General features: G+C 37.7%; 1 protein-coding gene across 2 annotated transcripts in view; it reads left to right on the forward strand.

The window, feature by feature from the left end:
* rassf5 (Ras association domain family member 5) overlaps positions 1–23,381 on the forward strand; it is a 121,656-nt gene extending 98,275 nt beyond the window's left edge. For both annotated transcript variants that reach the window (XM_060845094.1, XM_060845095.1), the window contains 4 exons: positions 6,864–6,977; positions 12,352–12,649; positions 13,660–13,775; positions 19,766–23,381. In XM_060845094.1, the coding sequence (XP_060701077.1) occupies positions 6,864–6,977; positions 12,352–12,649; positions 13,660–13,775; positions 19,766–19,915 (678 nt within the window). In that variant the 3' untranslated portion in view covers positions 19,916–23,381. The remainder of the gene's footprint in view (positions 1–6,863; positions 6,978–12,351; positions 12,650–13,659; positions 13,776–19,765) is intronic.
* Positions 23,382–24,746: the final 1,365 nt, after the last annotated feature.

A 24,746-nucleotide genomic window follows, 5' to 3' on the forward strand; every position in this document is an offset into this window, starting at 1 on the left:
AACGCAATGGTTGTGGTCTTATGCAACCTGCATTATAGAAAAATTGCACTTTAGAAGTGGCACTTAAAGTGTTGCTGATGTAATTGTGTTATAGGCAGTACACATTTTAAAAGTTTGCACTTTAGAAATACTGTCCCCAGTTTATCAATTACTTTACAGCGAATTTGTGTTAATGAAACGCACATTATAGCAGAACGACCTGCACAGCAAAACTCCTTTAACCAACACCAATGGGACCAGGAGTGTTCTGGTTGGTCAAATATTCCAGATAATCAAGAGGTACGCGTAACTGCAGTAAACCCTGCAGCAAAGCTTCGAAACATCAACATCCCTCAAAATATCTATGTGAAACATCAATACACTGCCTAAAATCAATGTAAACACACACAGTAAGTAGTGGAAGTGTAATGCAAGGGTATACACATCACTGTTATACTTTCTTCACAGCATAAATACTTTGACATTGCAGTAGATCACAATATTTGAGCTATATCATTTTTCTGGTTTATCAAGAGTACTGTTTGATAAGATGTAGGTTAAAACAAAGTTTGTTGTACTCCTTTGACATACGTTATGACTCTTTTTTTACTATTTTGAAGGTGGTGTAAAAATACATGTTATCTCTGCATGGAGGAATGTTGGATAGGAAGTGCTAGAGGAGAAAGTGAGGACTGCAGATGCTGGAGATCAGAGCTGAAAATGTGTTGCTGGAAAAGCGCAGCAGGTCAGGCAGCATCCAAGGAGCAGGAGAATCGACGTTTCGGGCATGAGCTGAAGAAGGGCTTTTCCAGCAACACATTTTCAGCTAGGAATTGCTGGACACTATTAATCATAGAGTCCCTACAGTGTGGAAAGAACCCATTTAGCCCCTTGAGTCTACACAGACTCTTTGAAGAGCACCCCATCCAGACCCAGACTCCCACCTTATCCTCATAACCCCACATTTTACCATGGCTAATCTACCTATACTGCATCTTTGGATTGTGGGAGGAAATCGGAGCACCGGAGGAAACTCACACAGACAGTCACCCAAGGCTGGAAGCAAACTCAGATCCCTGATGCTGTGAGGCAGCAGTGCTAACCACTGAGCCACTCTGCTGCCCATTAGTAAAAGACCACAAATAAAAGTTGAGTCCATGAGTGAATGTATCTTAATCTATTATAATTATATTGCAGTTCTGAGTTTCCTGCTTTTGTACACGCAGAGCACTCGGTAGATGAGGCCCAAGAGATTATGCGGCACTCTACCTGGCAGCATCAGTTTAGATGAGCAGATGTATGAAGTTTGAGCCCAAACACGACAGAGTGTCATAGTGTCCACAAGTGTAACTGGCATAAATTACTTACTGTTCTGACTTGGGCTACTGATCATTGTAATATTGTACAAGTAGCAAATAACAACAAATCCTATGTACTAGTGACATAAGAATGGTTTTCTTTCAGTTATCAAGGAGATTTTTGATGATTTTGTAGTGGAACTGTTCTGAACTCTGTTTAAATGGATCAGTTTAGCTGTGAGTCAATTAAATAATTTGTAAATTGTATCAGCTTTAATTGTATGAATTAAGTATTCTTCAGAATCCTGTTTCTCATTTACAAAATAAGAAAATGATTACAATTTATTACAATGTTTTGAAAAAAATGTATATTATGCTAAACTGCACCTTCAAGTAGGCCATTTTACATTGATGGTGAAAAGATCTTCCTCTCATTATATTCTTTAAAGAAGTGTAATTTTAGTTCTCTAGTCTAGTTAGATAAAAGAAATATTTCTACAGTGCTGTCAGTAAACATAAGCAAGAAACAACTTAGTGTTTTTTTTGTTATAATTAAGTTCCATCTTTCCAAATTTTTTTGTGTTTTCAAGTCGTGAATGCACAAATTGGAATTCTGAGAAAGAATAGATGTCAGAAACCTACTTTATATGGTCTGTGGCACTAAAGTCTAATGTCGATCAAAATAAATCCTCACATTATCCACGTGCAGCTGTCCTTTATTGCACAGTCAGCAGACTACAGGATAAAAACGCCTGAGAAATGCTTTGATATATAACCTCATTTCAGTCAACCAACTGAGTTATTCTGTATAGATTAAGAGTTGAGGATACAGAAGAGGAAGGAGGCTTGCTTTTAAATCTAAGAACCACAACATATTGCACAACATTTTTCGACATTCTTAAATAGAAGAACTTATATGTTCACATTTTAAAATGTTTGAAGTAATAAACTAAACCATGTAGGAAACTATTCAGAAATGGGCAAAAGATTGGCGACGTTTCCTCTATCTGTTTAACTCTCTGCTAATTCAACTGTGGGTTTAATTAAATTAGGGAGCAACTGAGTGTCCACTCAACCAAACAACATTTTATGATTGAGTAATCTTAATATGTTGGTGCACTCAACACAATTTTACTTGATTATCAGACAATTGGATGCAGAATTCAGCAGGTTTTGCAGGCCTTCCAGTTCTTTTTGTAAATAATTTTAAGTAAGCACATTTAGCATAATTATTCACCAGTTTCCCTTTGTTGTTTATGTCCAACATCTGAAATTAAAAGGGTAGTTTAAAAGTTTGAGTAAAATGCTTCATCAGAACTCAATAAAGAAACTCTTATTGCTCTAAACAAGAACATCAAAAGTAGCCAATGCGCCTTTCTTTGTTTATTACAGTAATGTAGGAATGAGGTATGTAAATTGTTAGATTAAGAATTTTAAATAAAGAGCTGAAAAATAATCCAAGATCTAATTCTGACTAGCAAATGCTGCTTTGTTTCCCATTAATTAGAACCAAAAACTGATGTGAGGGCAATGAAGCTTGAGTTTGAGTAGATTTATAATTTGTCTCCTTTCTTAAAAGCATGGGATGGAGGAAAATCAAAGGGAAATTGTGCAGTTCGTCAGGTTAATATTTCACTTGGTTAAAGGTCTTCACTGACTAATGCCCTTACTACATATTTGTAAGGTTTCTTGTCCAAAAACATAGTTTCTGATTAACAATTTTTGTGAGTCTTGCTAAGCAATACCCCTTGCGATCTTAAGTTAAATATAGGTATTTAATGAATTTATTATTTGCTGCTTCAAATTCAAGATACAAGATAAAAGTCTGTTAGCAAAATCATTTGTTACTATTATTCATTTGAGCCTCAAATTATTTTTTCCCTATCTCGTCTGTTGGTTCCATGGGTTATCAAGCACCATGGCCTTTCATGATGTTTGCATGGTTATTCTTCACAAGTAATTTAACTAGTGAGTGCCAGAGAACTATTTGACCACAGAGCCTCAAAATCGATATCCTCTTCTAGCTGGACATCTATAGAGGCATGTCACCACTGGACAGGAAGTAAAGTGGAATTTTCTTTTTGTTTTTTTTACAGGTGAGGCACAGGCAATAATAGCACCATTGTTGCCCTGGCTAAATTGCTGCAAAAGAGTCTGAATTGGAGACTCTCTTGTCTGTATAATTAAGTATCGCACCTAAAACTTCAATGAAGCATTTTAAGATTATTAAACACAGTGATGGTCAGACAGAGCAGATCAATTGAAGCTGATGTTTACTAGTTATCAGTCTCTGTGACTAACACTAATCTCACTTTTGATCTCAACTGTACTTATGACAGGAAATATCTCAAGTTAACAGCACCCATTGGAACTGCTGCAAGGAAATTAACAGTAGCAAAGCTTGAGTGCAATTTTTGATTAGATTGTCTTTTCACAAAAAAAACCCAACAGGTTTACTTAAAGTAGAAGCTTCAGATCAGTATATTTGAATACTTTTTTAAGTTTTTAAACTAGTGAATGTTTTCACTAAAGGAGTAAAAAGAGAAATATTTTAGCATTTTCCCATTGTTAGTCCATGACACACTTTTCAGAACACTTACAGCTGTATGTGTATTTTTACATAGAGATTTATCCCTCTTTCTGGAATAAATAATTCAAGTGCAGTATAAATTAAAATGATTGAACTGGGACCCCTACGTTTCATTATTTTAAATGGGCCTTTTGTCTATCGACAGAATAGAATAAGAAAATTTTTGAGATCTTCCTGTGTCTGTACAAATTTACCAACATTAAAAAATCCAGATTGTGTCAGCAATATTTTTAAAGTAAGTTTTTGGTGCAAAATAGTTATGTTTACAATTATACAAAGATATTATCTTCTGTAATTATGTATTGAAAGGCAGAAAATGCAGAGCCACTTACTATACTGTATTCATTTTAGCAGCAAGATGGATGAACCCAACCTGGATTAGCTTAATTATCAATCTAACGAGGAATCCCTCAGTATAATGGGGAGATTGATTCAGTATGTAATTACTTAATCCTGAAATCTTGCATTATTGATGAAAACCATTCTCTTAGGTATGTCATTTCAATAATGTGTGAAACCAATATCTGGAGAGCATTCATCCAAAGCTCTGAAGATTTGCAAGTGCTCTATTATAATCACCTGAGATAAAATTAGTTATGCTCCGTTAATGGAGTAAGCATATAGCTGAGATATAATAACCAGAAACTTCAAGGTTCAGTGTTTGATCTGTGATGGTTTAGTTCAACTGTGCCAGGATAATGTAGAGTAATAGGATCAACATCTGAAATATGAATAATGATGTCAGAGTCATATAAGTAAGAACTTAGAAGGGAGCAGAACTGAGGAAGGGTCACTAGACTCAAAATGTTAACTCTGATTTCTCTCCGCCAATGCTGCCAGACCTGCCGAGTTTTTCCAGCAATTTGCTGAGGGGGACATAGTTGTTTTATATTTTTACTGAATTATTGCTGAATGAAATTTAACTAAAACTTTATGATTAATATTTTGGAATTATATACTTTGGAAGTAAAACTTCAGGTGACAATCGAAACATTTCCTCATAAATTATCCTGCTCACCTTTCGACAGAAAAGGATTATGTGAATTTTCCTTGCTCAATAACACCAACAGTTGTAATATATAAACAAATCAGCAAGTTTTGAGAAGATTTGTAGCTCAGGTTGAGGCTCTAGATGTAGGTTTGTTTGCTGAGCTGTAAGGTTCATTTTCAAACATTTTGTCACCATACTAGATAACATCATCAGTGAGCCTCCAGTTGAAGCACTGGTGGCATGGCCCGCTTTCTGTTTGTGTTTAGGTTTCCTTGGGCCAGTGATGTCATTTCCTGTGGTGACATCGTTTCCGGCAGTGATGTCATTTCCTGTTCTTTTTCTCGGGGGTGGTAAATGGGATCCAAACCAATGTGTTTGTTGATAGAGTTCCGGCTGGAATTCTAGGAATTCTCATGCATATCTCTGTTTGGCTTGTCCGAGGATGGATTTATTTTGTTCAAGTGGTGTCCTTCCACATCTTGTAAAGATACTAGTGAGAGTAGGGTATGTCTTTTTGTGGCTCACACCTCTTGGCATCATGGTAGCCCACAAACCCACCAATACACAAAAACAGCAGCTAATGAACTTGAAAGACCCTATACAGACAATAAGCAAAACTAATGTTGTTTACAAAATGCCTTGCAAGAACTGTGACAAACACTACATTGGACAAACAGGCCTAAAATTAGCCACCAGGATACATGAACGTCAACTAGCCACAAAAAGACATGACCCACTCTCTCTAGTATCCTTGCATACAGATGAGGAAGGACACCACTTTGACTGGGACAACACATCCATCCTAGGACAAGCCAAACAGAGACATGCACGAGAATTCATAGAAGCATGACCTTCGAATCGGAATTCTATCAACAAACACACTGACTTGGATCCCATTTAACACCCACTGGGAAAACGAACAGAAAATGACATCACCGGAAATGATGTCACCGACCCAAGGAAACCTAAACACATAAATAAAAAGTTGGTCATGCCACCAATGCTTCACCCGGATACCCACTGTTGATGTTATCTAGTATGGTGACAAAACATCTGAAACGAACCTTCCCGCTCAGTGAGCAAACCTACATCCATAAATGAGTCAATTCCAAATTTTATGCACTATTCTGAAAACCAATGTTGAAAATATTGAATCATAATTATTGTCATTATATACTCCCAAGTAAATATGTGACACATCAACTTCAGTTTTAAAAAATTAACACAAAACATTCCAATTTATTTGTCAGATGGCAAGTACCCAAACTGTTCAAGTATTTGTTCCACTATTAAGTGTGCTTATTAGGTCCAATTTTAGATGTTTCGAGCAGATACTTAGATATGCAAGGGCCTATTGATACTTTAAGGTATGGTCAAATGCCTGTTTTCAGACCCCATACCAAAATTGGGCTGCCCAAAACTCTAGTGCCAGCCTGACCGCATTCCACCTCACTAGGTCCACAAGAAGCCTAACTGACAGTTCTTAAAGTAACTACTGGTGGCTGCAACCAAAAAGTGTAGCTATGTTTGTAAAAAGTCTTCTTATTTGAAGGTGGAATAGGAATAGCATATTCAATTCTTCCTTTTTCCTTTTGCTGAAGTTATTGTAGTTTAAGTTCTACTCTTAAATAGATTGTTCCTAAAATTGTGACTGTGCTTCAAAGCAGGATAAATTGGAGTATATTCACTTTATTGGCCAGTTTTTAATTATTTCAAATGTCTATCTAGATTGACAAAACTACCTTAGCTTTGTGGAAGGAATTGTAACTTTTTAAAACTATCATTTAGCAATATATGACATTTTTGGCTCCAGGAAATGTCAACTTTATGGATAATGCCAACAGCCTTGATGTAAACATGTGTCGGTGTAAGCATAAGTTTTAAATTTTGCTTCATCACTTTGTATTTTCCAAAATATTCCTTTTTGATTTAAGAGGGTTGCATATATCCTGATTACTGAAACATCAGAATTTATTTTCTAATTATTGTTTGCTTGCTATTTTAGAATGTGGCAACGAAAGAAGAAGAAGAAAAACCCAAAGTTCTCTCAGCTAAGGAGATTAAACAAAAAATTGAAGAATACAATGGAAAGGCTAAAAGCTGCTTGGGAATGCGTTTGGTAAGTGTCCAATTTATCAGTTTTAAAATGAAATGTAATAGAAGTTGCAATAAATGATTCTTTTTTATAGTATTTTTCAATACCACATTATTAATAAATTTCCTATGAAAATCCAGATTTGAAGCAAAATTGAATTTCTAATTCAGTTGCTTTCCTTGCAGCTACCCTAGCTTCAGCTGAAGGAGTGCTGCAAGTGATAGAAGTAATCCTGCACTGGCAGCAAGAGGAAAATAGCAAGCTATAACTTAACTTCAAATGAACATTTAAACTACCCTATCACAGACTCATAGAGTTATAGAGATGTACAGCATGGAAACAGACTCTTCAGTCCAACTCGTCCATGCCGACCAGATATCCTAACCTAATCTAGTCCCATTTGCCAGCACTTGGCCCATATTCCTCTGAACACTTCCTATTCATATACCCATCCGGATATCTTTCAAATGTTTTAATTTTATCAGCCTCCACCACTTCCTCTGGCAGCTCATGCACCACCCTCTGCGTGAGAATGTTGCCCCTTAGGTCCCATTTAAATCATTCCCCTCTCACCGAAACCTATGCCCTCTAGTTCAGGACTCCCCTAACCCAAGGTAAACACCTTGTCTATTTATCCTATCCATGGCCCTCATAATTTAATAAAACACGATAAGGTCACCCCTCAGCCTCTGATGCTCCAGGGTAACAGCCTCAGCCTATTCAGCCTCTCCCTATAGCTCTAATTCTCTAACCCTGGCAACATCCTTATGAATCTTTTCTGAACAAGTTCAAGTTTCACGACATCCTTCCAATAGGAAGGAGATCAGAATTGCGTGCAATATTCCAAAGGTGGCCTAACCAATGTCCTGTACAGCCACAACATGACCTCCCAAATCCTATCCTCGATGTTCTGACCAATAAAGGAAATTATATCAAACGCCTTCTTCAATATCCTATCAACCAGCAGGAACTCCACTTTCAAGGAACTACAAACCTGCACTCCAAGGTCTCTGTTCAGCAACACTCCCCAGGACCTTACCATTTAGTATATAAGTCCTGCTCTGATTTGCTTTTCCAAAATGCAGCACCTCACATTTATCTAAATCAAACTCCATCTACCACTCCTCAACCCATTGGCTCAGCTGATTAGATCCCATTGTACTCTGAAGTAACCTTTTTCGCAGTCCGCAGCACCTCCACTTTTGCTGTCATTTGCAAACTTACTAACTATATCTCTTATGTTCACATCCAAATCATCTATATAAATGATGAAAAGCAGTGGACCCAGCACCAATCCCTGTGGCATACCATTGGTCACAGGCCTCCAGTCTGAAAAGCAACCCTCCACCATCACCTTCTGTCTTCTACCTTTGAGCCAGTTCTGTATCCACATGGCTAGTTGTCCCTATATTCCATGATATCTAACCTTGCTAATCAGTCTACCATGAGGAATCTTGTTGAACGCTATACTGAAGTCCAGATACATCACATCCACCACTCTGCCCTCCTCAATACTTTTTGTTACTTCTTCAAAAAACTCAATCAAATAGTGAGACATGATTTCCCATGCACAAAGCCATGTTGACTACCCCTAATTAGTCCTTGCCTTTCCAAATACATATAAATCCTGTCCCTCAGGAATCCCACCAACAACTTGCCCATCATTGTTGCCAGGCTCACCAGTCTATAGTTCAATTGAACAAATGACTTTAAACTGCCATTTAAGCTCATAACCTGTTTTATTGAGTAAAGTACCTATTTGCAACAGGATTGAATCATGTATGGAGAAAGTGAGGACCGCAGATGGTGGAGATCAGAATAGAGCATGGTGCTGGAAAAGCACAGCAGGTGAATGCTGCCTGACCTGCTGAGCTTTTCCAGCACCACACTCTGTACATTGAATCGTGTATGCTGACTGGATATTTATTATTTCATGGGATGAATGTGTCATTGGCAAGGTTACATTTGTTGCCCATCCCTAATTGCCTTTGTAGTTGTTGAGCTGCATTTTTGAGCCTTTCCATTGCGATTAGGTCTCAGAAATAAAGAGCCAACCATGTTGCTTTAGATCTGGAGTCATGCAGGTCAAACCAGATTAGGCAGATTTCCCTTCGTAAAGGACATTATTGAATAAGATAAGTTTTCACGATTGATGGTTTGTGGCATCATTACTGCACTTAAAATAAATCCTGAATTGAAAATCTATCACTTAATTAAACTCAAATTACATCAGCTGCTATAGTGAGATTTGAACCCTAGGCCTCTGAATTACTAGTTTAGCAAACTTACAGCTACATCAGTTCATTCTGTATTTGTAGAGATACGCCTGGCATTCATGATTCTCAAATGAACACCTTGATTGTGGCATTCTATTGGAAACTAAAGCCCTATCATTTGTGGAATGTTTAGCCAAACAAATTATTAAATTTCACACTTTTGAAATATGAGAATGAATTACATCTCACCAATTATCCTTGTCTCTCCCACAAGAGACACATCCTTCCAAATGCATTCCTTCAGAATCCCTCAAGATCTTGTTTTAATCTTCTTACCTGTTGCTTTTCTAAACTCCAGCAGCTACAAGCATAAAATATCCAACCTGTCCTCAAAGGACAATCCATCCATTCCTGGTATTAGTCTAGTAAAGCTTCTCTCAACTGCTTTCAACACAATTACAATCTTTCTTCAATAAGGTGACCAGCACTGTATACTGTATTCCAGATGCAATTTCACCAATGCCTTGTGTAACGTTGGTGCAATTCTGGTCTCCTTCCTATCGGAAAAATGTTGTGAAACTTGAAAGGGTTCATAAAAAAATTTATAAGGATATTGCCAGAGTTGGAGGATTTGAGCTATCGGGCGAGGTTGAATAGACTAGGGCTGTTTTCCCAGGTGCGTCGGAGGCTAAGGGGTGACCTTATATAAAGGTTTATAAAATCATGAGGGGCATGGATAGGATAAATAGGTCTTTTCCCTGGGGTTGGGAGTCCAGAGCTAGAGGGCATAGATTTAAGATGAGAGGGGAAAGATATAAAAGAGACCTAAGAGGCAACTTTGTCACACAGAGGGTGGTATGTGTACAGAATGAACTGCTAGAGGAAGTTGTAGAGGCTAGTACAATTGCAACATTTAAAAGGCATCTGGATGCGATATGAATAGGAAGGGTTTGGAGGGATATGGACCGGATGCTGGCAGGTGGGACTAGATTGAGTTGGGATATCTGGTTAGCATGGACGAGTTGGACCAAAGAGTCTATTTCCATGCTGTACATCTCTATGACTCTATAGATGAAGTATAACTTCCTCCTTTTTGTGTTCAATGTCTGTCACTTTAAATGATAACTTTCTTTTCTAATTCCATGCTGTAACTGCAAGCTTATCATTTGCAGTTCATATACTTGGGCAACCAGATTATTCTGCATCTGGAGACCTACAGTCTTTCACCGTTTAAATAGTATCCTTTTTTGTTTGTCCTGCCAAAATGGACAATTTTACATTTTTCCACATCAAATTCAAATGCCAGTCATTCGCCGACACACTTAACTAATTAGTGATCTCCTTATCCTTTTCACATTTTGGCTTCCTACCTATTTTTGCATTATCTGCAAATTTAACAATTATACTTTTGATTCCTCCATTCCCTCACCCCAGTACTTTATGTAAAATGTGAAAGCCAAAGTATTGATCCAAGTAGCACACCATTCATTAGATCACTGTGTGTTGAACTATAGTCTTCTGACATGCTATGTTGTAATTCATTTCTACTTTGTATTCATTCTGCATGATTATGCTGATCATTCACAGAGAAAACCTTCGAACTGCTCTCATTGTGTGTTGCTGTTTAACTGAGATAAACACACCAAAATGAGTTGCAAGAACTTATAACTTATGGCACAACTTATGTAGTCTGACTGAAAGGGCACTTTCATCTTGGGAAACTTTCTAAATGTACATTTTTTTTTGGTCATTGTGTTTTTTATTTGTTTAATAATTCTCCAGTTCATGCTGCACTACGCAAAGCTGAATTATAATTTAAACTCACTTCACAATTAGGAAAGAGCTGAATACATATAGCCCAAAAGAATTGCACAGTGCTTTTAAGTTCTGTGATTTTAAATTGGCTTTTGTTACTGCCTGTAGTATTTGAGCTTTAGAAATGTCACACTTCTCATGATCTATGTAGTTTTTAACATTTGTTACATTTAATTTGGAATATTAAAATCTTCCATGGTCACAAGCCTAGTAAGTTTGGAATGTTGCCAATGAGGTTTCTTGCTGAAAAATGTATTATTGCTTTGTTTATGAGCCTCTAAATTTTGCTCATTTATCCAGGAGTTTGGCTCTATTGGCAGAAATCCAGGGAAATTAGTGTACTGAGATTAACCATTGAAAGTATGTGTTAGATTTCAAAACTTGTTAAATATAGGATATAGGTAATTTCAAAGTAGGTAATTCCAGTTAACATGGCCATTTTGAAATATGTATTTATGTATTTTCAAGACCCAGTAGCAGCTGACACAGTGAATGTTCATCTTTATAGATGTTATAGTCATTGATGTGCTTGCATAACTTTATTGCAGTATTTGTCAGTTGCTACAGCAACACCAATTTATATTCATTTTATAGATCAAGCTGCAAAATTTCTAATTAATTTAATCTTAATATAATTTCCGGTTGGACAAACTTTGTGCATGAAAAAGATCTGCCAATTTAGGTGTAAATAAGACCATGTTATTTAATATTAAACATATGATTAGCATTCCTACAAAATATAAAAATAATGAGATTGTATCCAAGATATTTAATTGCTGGCATTGAGTCGGTAGAATCTTGGCAACTAGTTGTAATGATGATGCCAGTAGGAGCATGTTATTTATTAACATCTGTGTAACCAGATGTCTTGTTATTTTTTAATATTATTGTCCTTGATGTCCATACTCAGTGTCCTTGACATCCAAACTGGCACCGTCTGTTCATCCAGGGCACTGCCATCCTGCATCCTTACAATGTTGAAATCCAGTTTTATTTCCCACTGTTCACATGTTCTTTCTGAGGACATGAAGATTGTGGAATATCTTATCCACCTCAGTCAATAGTTGTTCTACAAGTCTTTAAAACTCCACCTAACAAGCCTTTCATTCTGACCTGTTCAACCTTCTTGGAGTAGGAGTAGGAGTTTTGATTGTTTTCCTAGATACAATTAAAGGAAATCTTCTTCATGGTGTATTGCATGATGGGCTAAACAAAATCAACGATAAACAAACCTTCTGTTGATTTACACACACAACATAGTAAGATTTGAGAGTCTGTTAACATTTACTTCACGCTATCTGAGGGTGCATGTAGCTTTGGTTATGAGCATTTCATTTTCAATTCCCACCATTAATGCTATTTTTCAGAATCAGGATGGCACATACACTGGTTTCATCAAAGTTCATCTCAAGCTACGCCGGCCTGTCACTGTCCCAGCAGGCATCAGACCACAGTCGATCTACGACGTGTTGAAAGAAGTAAATCCAGCAGAAATCACCGATAAACGAACATCATTTTACCTGCCATTGGATGCAATCAAACAGCTTCACATCAGTAGTGTAACCACTGTTAATGAAGTGATCACAAGCCTGCTAAAAAAGTTCATGGTGATTGATAATCCTCAAAAATTTGCTCTCTTCTACCAGACCAAAAAAGGCGATGATGGTAATGTATACATTTCTGATATGTTTTCTTGACTAATTTTGCATATTTTAAGTAGTTCACTTTTTAAGGGTGTATCAGTAGGTGGAAGGAAGGATATAGTTCAGTTTGTCAACTTAACCAATAAGGGCAGTTGCTTAATACCAAGAAATACATTCATAAAAGTAACTGTAGTGACTTGCCTTTATACCTGTTACTCTCAGAACAAAATAACTTTTTTAATGAGAGATTTAAAACTAGTCTCCAATAATTGGCCATGCTAAATTGCCCATAGTGTTAGGTGAAGGGATAAATTTAGGGGAATGGGTCTGGGTGGGTTGTGCTTCGGCGGGTCGGTGTGGACTTGTTGGGCCAAAGGGCCTGTTTCCACACTAAGTAATCAAATCTAATTGTTTTTCTTAAAATATTTGTTGAGAATGTTTGAGAAGAGGTGGGCTGATTGTTGTTTGACAGGGAAGTTGAAAGTTGTGGGCGGCAGGCAGGAAAATGGCATGAAGAACTCCATGGTTTTAATGAATAATGGAGTAGGCTCCATGAGCCACATAGCGCCCTCCGTAACTATTTCTTACGAATATATTATGTAACTTTTACTCATGGATGGAGGCCTGTTCATCCTCATTACATATGCTTATTTTCAGATCTAATAATAAAAATGCATCAAATTATCACCAAGTATATCAAGAATTACAATTTAATGGAAAAAGAAGATAACAATAGCTTCATTCAGTTACAGTAGTTTATTGAAGAATTTGTGATCATGCAAATTGCTTTTATGAGAAATGTAAACCCTAGTTATCCTAACTAGTATATTTTGGGCATTATTTGCTAATAGCACCCAAAAGAGAATCTCTACATCCTGTTACTTTATATCTGATTCTTAGACTGTAATGCAAACAACAGAAAGCACAAGGGTTTGTAATTATGTTGATCTTCACAACTATTATTTAGGTGTAACACAGAACTTAATAATTATAATTATTACACCCAATTTTTTTTAAAATTCCCTTTGTTAGTGCACCTGCAGAAACTTAAAGAAAATGAGCATCCTCTTTTAATCCGTCTTTTGGCTGGACCGGACACAAATACCTCAAGTTTTGCATTGAAGGAGAATGAAACTGGGGAAGTTGAGGTACTGTTTTCAAAGTTAATAAGATTACAGAAATAAATAAAAGAACTGATTGTGTTATAGTTTCTTATTTAAGCACCACCGAAGTGTTCATTGTTGCATGTTATTTTAAACTTCTGTATTACCATGAGGTAATTAATTTGATTGCCATTGCAAATGACAGCATTGCAAGCAAGAAATCTGAATACATAAGATTGTCCTATGTAAGATCATGCTAGCAAGCTGTAATTGTTGGAAGTTACAGTTGAATGAGGGTTGAATTCACCTGGAAAGAACTACATGGCCACTTACCAACAACTGCTTGGTGTGGTAAGGGTGAGGGCTTGCCATGTACTAAAATCACCTTGAAAGCCAGATTGAGTTAGACCCCATCTAACATTCCCTGAGAAAAGGAACAGGAAGTGACTTCACCAGAGGAAATGACATCACCAACCCAAAGAAACTCAAACATATAAATAGAAAGCAGGAATTGTCAGCAGTGCTTCGCCTGAGGCCCACTGAAGATTAGATTAGATTAGATTATTTGCAGTGTGGAAACAGGCCCTTCGGCCCAACAAGTCCACACCGATCCGCCGAAGCGCAACCCACCCATACCCCTACATTTACCCCTTACCTAACACCACGGGCAATTTAGCATGGCCAATTTCCCTAACCTGCACATCTTTGGACTGTGGGAGGAAACCGGTGCACCCGGAGGAAACCCACGCAGACGCAGGGAGAACGTGCAAACTCCACACAGTCAGTTGCCTGAGGTCTCTGGCACTGTGAGGCAGCAGTGCCGCCCACAAATGTTACCTATTAGGGTGATGAGATATCTGGAAATGAACCTTCAAGCTCAGCAAGCAAACCTACATCCAAAGCCAGATATCTTGCTCAAATGAGTAATCTTTACTTGGCATGAGAATGTCAGATTTTATTGTCACAATGATCATATGGGTTATATCAGTGCTTGTCTGAGCTGTTAATTTTATAGTTACAAAAAGTTCACTTGACCAACTGCTGTATATTTAATTAGCTATTTCCACTTTATTTTCCTGATCTCCTCTTTCCTTGATCAGATTATCATATAAATCTATTTCTTCCTTCTGGCTCACTGGATTTTGTCATCTCTTTTGTCCTTGACAGGACACTTTCTGATAGTCAAACTTCTTTTGGAATTGCAGCAGTTTAGGGTTTGTGCCAAGTATCCCATGATCCCATTCATCAGTCTTCCCTTACAATACTCAGAACTTAAATTGAAAGAGAACAGCATATTTTCCAATTTACCCTATAAAAAGAAATTATATCTTCCAATGAAATTATTTCCAATCAATCATATTGGCTATGTAAAGAGTTCCTAAGTGGATTTGTTAGCCATATATTGCTTAGTTCTGAACAGATCCACTAATGGCAACATCTTCTGCACACCTACCCTGTCAAATACTTCCAATTTGAAATCTGATTTTTTTCTAGGTTAAAAATCTCACAACACCAGGTTATAGTCCAACAGGTTTAATTGGAAGCACACTAGCTTTCGGAGCGACGCTCCTTCATCAGGTGATCATCAGACTATCATCTGATGAAGGAGCATCGCTCCGAAAGCTAGTGTGCTTCCAATTAAGCCTGTTGGACTATAACCTGGTGTTGTGATTTTTAACCTTGTACACCCCAGTCCAACACCGGCATCTCCAAATCATGAGTTTTTTTCTAGATACAGTTCTTTATTGGAAAATTATTCCACATTCTGTGATGAATTGTGATCAGAAATGTATAGCTTTCTGGACAAGTAAGTTCTTAATTATTTGACATTTGAGGACTGCTGACGAATCACACTTTTTTTTTGTTGAAGTTTTTCATTTTGCACTCAACCTTGACAAATGTGACCCCCACACCTTCAGATCACAGATCCTGCTCCAGGAATTCCAGAAGGGACAAGCATAATGATTCAGCGGTTAGCACTGCCGCCTCACAGTGCCAAGGATCTGGGTTCGATTCCACCCTTGGGTGACTATCTGAATGGAATTTGCACATTCCCCTGTGTCTGCATGGGTTTCCTCCAGGTGCTCCGGTTTCCTTCCAAAGTCCAGCCTAGGAAAGAGTTAGGTGAATTGGCCATGCTAAATTGTGTCCTGGGATATGTAGATTAGGTGAATTAGCCACAGGGAATGCAGGGTTACGGGGATAGGATAGGAGTGGGTCTTCAGAGACTCAGTGTGGCCTCGTTGGGCCGAACAGCCTTCTTCCACGCTGTAGGGATTCCATGATTCTAAGTTGGCATAATTCTGTGGCCAGGTAATCCTCAGTCTGCAGTATCACTGTTTCTCACCCATCTGGAGGAATTGGCTTTGGGGATAACAGACTCTGAATCTCCTGCACGTATTTCAACTGTAACTTCATGTGAAGGCTTTCTGCGGCTGCTGCTGGTCCAGGGCTCGCCAGTGCATCTGTTCCTCCTAAATGTCTCTGTGCCTTTGCACCAGAACAACTGTGAGAGTAAAACCTGCTGTGATTGGTAACATGACAAAGGAAAACAATGAACCTGAGCGTGAAATGTTGAATAAAATGGGTCATTGATAATGTAAGCAGTCAGCATTTGTATCATACAATGATTTAGCATATTCCTTTGTATGGTGGAGGCATGGAGTACTCTATCATGGAGGGCATGGAATACTTCTGCATGGACTTTTGACATCGGGGCCATATTCTGATGAATACAGCACAAATCATACTGTGCAAATATAATAGGAGCTCATATGGGCTGAATGATCATTGATATCTTGTACCCCATATCATAGATCATCCATGTAAAGCAGCATTGCATGTAAGGGCACATTGGTGACTACTTACAGTTCAATGTGAGAGAAAATCAATTCCATGCCCTTGAGATCTTTGAATCTATATGCAAATGAAGATTGCGGATACCACTTTTAAGGTTGTCTATGATCAAATCTGCTTCACACAAGTGACTGATCAATCTGTGATCTGCTGTCAGGATCATTAGTGGCTAGGAACTATATTCCACATTGTTGATCACTGCATGCATTTCACATACAGCATTCTATGATTATAGATATCTTTTAACCTGTACTGTGTAAGTGTCTGATTAGTGCCTCTCGAAGGGTTTCTCATTTCTGACAAGTGGAGACTATGTGCTCAGACAGAAAAAAACACTTACTCCACCCACTCTGGGCACAATGGCAGCTGTTTATCCATTGCCATTACATATTTACAATTCAGATGAAGACGGAAGGCAATATGGGTCACAATTTGCAAAATAAGTTAGTCTGGTAATCTAGGGACAATTCCACCCTGTTTTCATTCTTGCAATCTTTGTCAATCCCATAATTTCTGAGTTTCCACACTTTCTTACTCGCCTCTTTCATCTTTTGTCTCCTACTGTTGCCCCCTGAGTCCTTCTGCCCAATAGCTTGGCCGTGACAGCCATCGATGATGCACTGTCTCATCTTGTCAAAGGCATAGTGATGACTCCCACATTAACCATGTCCCATACTTGTACGTTGAGTTGCCCACTGTCACAATTATTATTATCCCTTCTGCATCTCATGGAGAAAGTATATCCTTCCATAAAAGGGCAGTAAATTAGATTGCATAGACATAAGGCAATTTGCAAAAGAAATAAATATGATGGGAAAAACACAGTCAGTAGTTGGGGATCTGCAAATGTGATGGATGCAGATTTAATTGAGGCATTTAAGTGGAAGTGATTTGATTAATTCATTAGAAATAGTATTCTGGATTATAAGAAAAAGGTAGGAGAATGGTAATCATTTGGAGACAAGATGGGCCACATATCTGCTTCTGCACCCTAACAATTCTGGGATTAAGTCAGCACTCTCTCCTTATGTAGTACACCTGTAAATGTTGTTTTCCCTTTACATAGTATTTCTTGCAAATAGGCCTGATAAGTGCAAGACAAAATGTTTTGACAAAGTATACCTTCTTTCAACAATGCTGAATAAAATCACAAAATCCCTCCAGTGCAGAAAGAGGTCATTTGGTCCATCAAGTCTGTACCAGCCCTCCAAAGAGCATTCCACCAAGACACACCCTCAACCCCATCCCTGTAACCCTGCATTTACCATAGCCTGTACACTACGGAGCAATTTAGCAGGGCCAATCCACCTAACATGCACATCATTGGACTGTGGGAGGAAAACGGAGAAGGTGTAAACATGTTAACAACGGGAGAAGGTGCAAATTCCACCATACAGTTACCCAAAGCTGGAATCGAACTCCAGTCCCAGGTGCTGTGAGGCACCAATGCTAACCACTGACCCACCATTCAGCTCCTGTACTTCTGAATATTACATATTTGACACTTGATTGTAGCTGCATTTCTAAATAACAAGTTGGAAGACTTTGAAAAAAACCTAAAAATGTCAGCAGTTGATGTGTTTTTCCGATAGCAGGCAAAGTTTTGCTTTGTGTATTATTGGCAGAAAATTAAATTTAGACTGTGTTGTAAAAATTGTGTGCTATATAAATAATAATTTTCACTGTCGCAATTAATTAGTTAAAGTTACTCATGTAGGAAGTTGACAGATGCATTAACTCATATGCTAAAAATATGAAACCGGAATTTGAATTCCTTCGTGGGAACTGGATGGAACATAATTGTTATGGCTTGTTGGCACTGACTGTCTAAACTCATATGTAGGAATTGCAGAAGAGAATAGAACAGTAGGATAGTAGTACCTTGGTAACTATATCCAATGAAGAATTAGCTCCTGCATTAGATAAAGGAAGAAACATTTGGAGACAATTCCCTTTTCTTTAAGAAAGTATTTAGCTATTTGGGATGATGATCACTATTGCACTTCCACCAACACACGCATAGGAATAGATTCCTACCAATACATTGCAATATCAGACAATGAACGTCATTTTAACTTTGGCCATTGGTGTAAATAGTCAGTATGAAAGTAATGAGCATCAAAGTAATCAATCATTAAACAAAATGCCACATTTTCCTTTGCACTGATGCCAATGGCAGGAAATTTGGTGGGGTCTTCGAGTTACCAATTCAGTATTACCTCTTTACATTGTTCAAATTGAAATGATCGCTAATGGCTGTAAAGTATTGTCATGATAATATAAATAAAACAATATACTAAATATGAACTATTGATATTTTTGAATTCTCTTTCCTAGACTGGAAAGGACTGAGGCTCTCATACAATCCCTACAGTATGGAAGCATGTCCTTTGACCCAACAAGTCCACACCAACCCTCTGAATACTAACCCACCCAGACCCTTTCCCCATTACTCTACATTTACCCTTGACTAATGCACCTAACCTACACATCCCTGAACATTACAGGAAATTTAGCTTGGCCAATTCACATAACTTGCAGAACTTTGTATTGTGGGAGGAAACCCACGCAGACACAGGGAGAATGTACAAACTCCCCACAGACAGTCACCCAAGGCTGGAATCAAACCCAGGTCCCTGACACTGAGAGGCAGCAGTGCTAACCACCGAGCCATAGTCTGGAAGGCTTTAAAAAGGAGCCAGAAACTGGGTTAGCAAATAATAAACTATGTTTTCAAAACTCTCAAAAACTTTGGCTGCCACAGTAATCATTGTTAAAAATCATACTACACCATATTATAGACCAGCAGGTTTATTTGGAAGTACTAGCTTTCGGAGTACTGCTCCTTCATCTGGTAGCTGATGAAGGAGCAGCACTTTGACAGCTAGTACTTCCAAAGAAACCTGTTGGACTATAACCTGGTGTTGTGTGATTTTTAACTTTGTCCAGCCCAGTCCAACACTGGCACCTCCATATCCCAGTAATTCTTAGTTAACTACATTTTACTCTGAGAGATATATAGCCTTGTCTAAACAGAACTTCAACCAGGGAGGGTTGAAAGGAGAAGAACTGATTCAGCCCATCTTGCCTGTTCATAACAGCTTTGTTTGTACTTCATATTTAAGCTAATATTTTAGAATAATATACTAACTTCCTTGGATATTTTTTCATTCCTACAGTGGGATGCATTTACTGTACCGGAGTTGCAAAACTTCCTCATGATACTAGAGAAAGAAGAAAGGGAACGGATCCAACAGGTCCAGCAGAAATACACCACATTTCGACAAAAGCTGGAGCAGACTTTGAAGACGGTTGGGAAACCTGGATAATTGGATTGCAGAAAAGCCAAAAATAGAGGCATAAGACTATCCTTAAATATTGCTCAGGACATGTGAGCAGGATTATCTCAAGGGACAAGTGCAACAATAAAGCAACAACAAATGTTGCTTTTTAAAACTGTAAAAGTGCAGAGTTGGTGCCAATGTTGAGAAACATTACTGTATCTATGTCCCACTCTGGACTGACTAAATACAGCTGCTTTTCATGAGTTTCCTATTGTAACCCTTTGAGTACTGAAGGAACTATAAATACAGCATTTCTAGACAAACTTTTAAAAGTCTATTTGAAGAGTACTGTGAATGAAAATCCTAAATAGGTTCTTTGTTTATTTGCTTAAGTATTCAATACAGCAAATTTACATAAAATATAAGTGTGGCAGACGCGAGCCTGCAGTTTGGAAGCTGCAGAAGGTATTCAGTGCTCAAGGGGTTCTGGTTATTCTGCAATGCACCAAATCATTGGTTGGAGCTTGAGGAGAAGTGTCTATTAAAAGCAGCAAGCTGTTTTTTGCATGTAAGACAAAAATCTTTAAAATGTTGTCCTTTTTTTTAACAAAACCTAACTGTTGCATGTTTGGGGTGCTGAGTGGAATTGCATAGAATGCCATTATGTAATTGAAGTTGTCTCAGAACATATGCAGCTTTCTTAATTGAATGCTTTTAAAGAGAGCTATATCAAACATAATTACCTTGAATGATGATATTTAATAATAAAGCACCTATGTGAAATCTCTCTTTTAAAAAGAGCATTTAGAGAAAGTTTCCATTATTTGGTATCAATGGTGAAATCCTAAATGTCCACACCAGAGGGATTTTATGGTTTAGAGGCACAATAGGCATTCAAACTGGTACAGTGGTGCTCTACCTGAACTCTGCCTTTCCAATTCCACCACAAATTCCGGGGCAGGAAGGCTTATGGTCAGACTTCCTGTCCTGCTGAAAATTGAGGGCCTTATATAGGCAATTAGAGACCACTGAAGGATCATCCCACTACTGCTGGTATTAACTCAGTTGTAGGCAGGCTTTTTGACATCCTTTGTGCACAATGGTTAACACTACGAGGCTTTCTTATGATCTTTCATGATAGGGAGAGTGTCATTAGTCAAAACTCCTCTGAGTCTGATTGAGTGATTCACTGTCAAGAATGTGGGGACCACAGAGCCGCAGTCTGCACTTGCTGCTGACCTCTGTACATCCTGTCCCTGAAAACAGTAATGCAGGTCTTTAAAGGTGAGATTTTCAAAGCTTCCATAAAATCCAGAAAATTGTTTTTGAATAAATCCAATATTTTGTCCTGTTAATTTTGCTGTTTTCTATTTGACTGGCAATTGGCTTGTATAGTTTATTCTTGGGGCAGTAGCTTTTCTGCTTCCTTTACTGTCATTTCTATACCTCTTGAAGTTAATTTTAATTTCAAAATTATATGGAGATTAAGTTCTAGATAATGGAATGAGTGAGCACAGTGAGGACAGTCCCTTGTACTTTTCCCTCGTGGCAGATTTGATGGTGGGTTGATTTAATGAGATGGAAAAGTGGTGGTTAGATGGCCTTCTGACTGTGCTGTCAATTGAGAGCCTTAAGTCAGCAATTAATAGTTAAGGGAGTCATCCTGTGTATACCCACGAGTGAGTAGAATGCTTGCCATGAGGGAACATTGCAAGGAAATCTCTGTGGGCCTGTTTCTGGGATCCCAGTGGGAGCCCCTTATTCAAAGATCTGGAAAATGGTAGTCCCGCAACAGTCAACCTCTTACAGCACCTTTCAACTTTGGCCTGGGATACCTCAATGATCCTTGGCTTCAGGTAGATGTGGTACAGGAAATCTGGTGCACTGCTGATCAGTAGGGCTGCTGGCATTTGGCTGGCAGACAGGACCCACAGTGCCTCCAAAATCCTGCTTATCATATTAACAGTTTTAGAGCTATAATTTAATTCAATCCACACTCTTACTGGAATTCTTCTGTCTTCACAGGTTTTGGGTGAAGTGAGTTTGGGCATTTGCTAATGGGTATGATACTATTTCTGAAAGCTGTCCCAGAGGCCAAAAGGATAACCAACATAGAAAATGCAAAATCACACAATAGAAGCAAATGATGTTAAGGTTAAATGTACTGGGGCACTTTGGGAGGCAAAGTGGAACTTAATTCTAGTTTGCGGATTTTGGTACAAAGTACTGCAATGAAAACACTTAGTGTATCAGCAACTTAAGGCAAAATGGAAGTTGAGCCAGAAAGGGAAAATTGGGCTGGTGGTTTATCATAGAAACCCTACAGAAAGAGGTCGTTCAGCCCATTCAACTCTCCAAAGAACAACTCAACTACCACCCCCCCCAAAAAAAATCCTATTCTTGTAACCCCACATTTACCATGGCTAATCCATCTATTCTGCACATTTCTGGAGACTATGGGCCAACTTAGCATAGCAAATCCACTTAACCTTGTGTGAGGAAACCAGAGGACTTGGAGGAAACACACACAGACACGAGGGGAATGTGCAAACTCCAAACAGTTGCCCAAGGTTGAGATCAAATCTTGGTCCCTGGCACTGTGAGACAGTCGTGCAAAACTTGATTTTTAAGGATGAGAAAGAGGAGATTTTATGAAGTCAGTTTCCTGCACGTAGGACCTAGGCAACTACAAGCCGAACCCTAGTGGAGATATAAAAAAGGCAGGTGTTTATAATAGAAGATTACTTTGTGAGGTAACACCATGGCAATAAACACATTATCTTTAAGAATTTTTAATGAGTTTGAAAATGCTCTATTATAAAAATTGGATAAATTGATTCAGAATTCATTGACAACGTTAGACAATAAGCATGTTGTTTAGTACCTCACATACATTTCATCCAGGATCCAGGGCTGTAGAATAAAAACTGATAGTTTTTCAGCTTTTTACTTGGGTGCTTTTTACTAAATTTCATCATTCCCAAATGGTTTAAAGTATTACTTTCCTCACATGATATTCGAATTTGCTAAAATATTCATACCAAATTGTATTGTTGTGCATTGTGGCACTTCATTTTACACTTGTGCTTTCAAGGATGAAATTCAGCTTGGGTAACAGTGCAAAACAGGAAATAGTAGTCCATTTCACATTCAATATGATTATTTTGTTATAATTGATGGGAAGTTGGTGGAGTGTAAAATGAGCTGTTTGTGTGCTATCGTCCAATTTCCACTGCTGTCCAAAAACATCATCTCCCAAATATGCATTTCACAGAGCAAAAAGTAATTGTTCAGATTACTTTGACGAAGTGTACAGTAAAGGACCGATATAATACCATGAATAGAAGACAACTGCTGAATACAAATCATTGCACTGAAACACACCTTTTCCTGAAGCCAAACTGAATTAGTTAGGTAAGCAAATTTAGCAAAAAATGTCTTGCAACATTTTGTTTTCTTTCTTCCTAATGTTTCAGTTTAGTAAGAGAAAATGGAACTATAATACTTTAGAATGCAGCATTTAGACAATGCTGTTCCTGAAGCTGTAACTCATCTCTCGTGCATTTGAAAATACATTAACTTGTGTTAGAAATTTGAGTAAGTTTGCAGTTTCTAAAGGATTTCCACATTTGATTTCAGTTGGGAAAAGATTGGTACTCTAGCCATATTAAAAATTTTCTTCCCAATGGTTTTTACTCAACAAGTCCCATATTGGTCTGAGAAGCTATGTATGAATGAAACTAGATTCATCTAGTATCTGTTGATTTTTTTTTTAATTATTATGCACCAAAATGTTCTTTTTAAAACCACTCAAAAATCTTTTTGGTGAGCTCACTAATTCTGAAACCTCTTCCTTCATAGCTTTTCAACTATGCAGTTTTTAGTTTAAGTATCTAACTTCTTTCCCCACTGATTTTTTTTTTATATATAAATTTGCTCATCTCCCAATCTTTTGATAATATTTAGCTGAGCCATTTGTAAATGCCATATCATCCAGAATGATCAAACATTCTAAGTGACCTATTTACATCTGAACCCAGTAGGTTAAAGATAGATTTCTTTTCATATGGAAGTATTAAGAGGATTGGGTGTGTAGGCCAGTCAACAGATTAATTAACATTCAAAAATAATTTGGGCTATATGATGCGCAGATCCCAAGGTGCTGTTTGAAGGTGAGCAGTAAGTTCTCCAACAATGCTGATCAATGTTTATCCCCAACTAACATCACCAAAATAGATAAACTGATCATGTAACTTATGTCTGTATGTGTATCTTGCTATGCACCAATAGTAATCAGAAATACCTACAAAACATTAGTTATTATAACCAATTTATTATTTTTGAAGTGTAAAGCACTTTTTATGTCCTCAGGATATTTTAAAGTGTATATAAATTCCAATTTTTGATTCAAGAGACAATGTTCAAGGTATAATTAGATATTACAAAATGGCTATTAATGGACAACTGTATACATGCTGAGTCATTACCTGCATTCTCATGAAAAGGACAAACCTCCTTTGACGAGAAGTAATTAAGTTATTGGAATACTTTTGCAGTTGAACCTCCAGAAGATCAGTGAAGTTCAATATTCAACAAAGCATTCTAGTTAACTGTAGACAGTATCTGCTTTTTTTTTTGACCGTTCCACATGCACAGTTTCTGAATTGTCTTTTTTATTAAAAAAATACAGCAACAAACCATTACCCTTAAGAGGTAAAGAAAATACAGATGTTATATTATGTTTTTTAATTTATTTTGTTTGATAAAGTTAACTTCCAAAACAGAACAAATATTTTATTATACAATGCTGCAGGATATTACATCTATGCCATATGAATGATTGGTGATGAAAAATCTGGTTTAACAATGAACATAA

Source organism: Hemiscyllium ocellatum, chromosome 26 (genome assembly GCF_020745735.1).
Source record: "Hemiscyllium ocellatum isolate sHemOce1 chromosome 26, sHemOce1.pat.X.cur, whole genome shotgun sequence".
Taxonomy (NCBI): Eukaryota; Metazoa; Chordata; class Chondrichthyes; order Orectolobiformes; family Hemiscylliidae; genus Hemiscyllium; species Hemiscyllium ocellatum.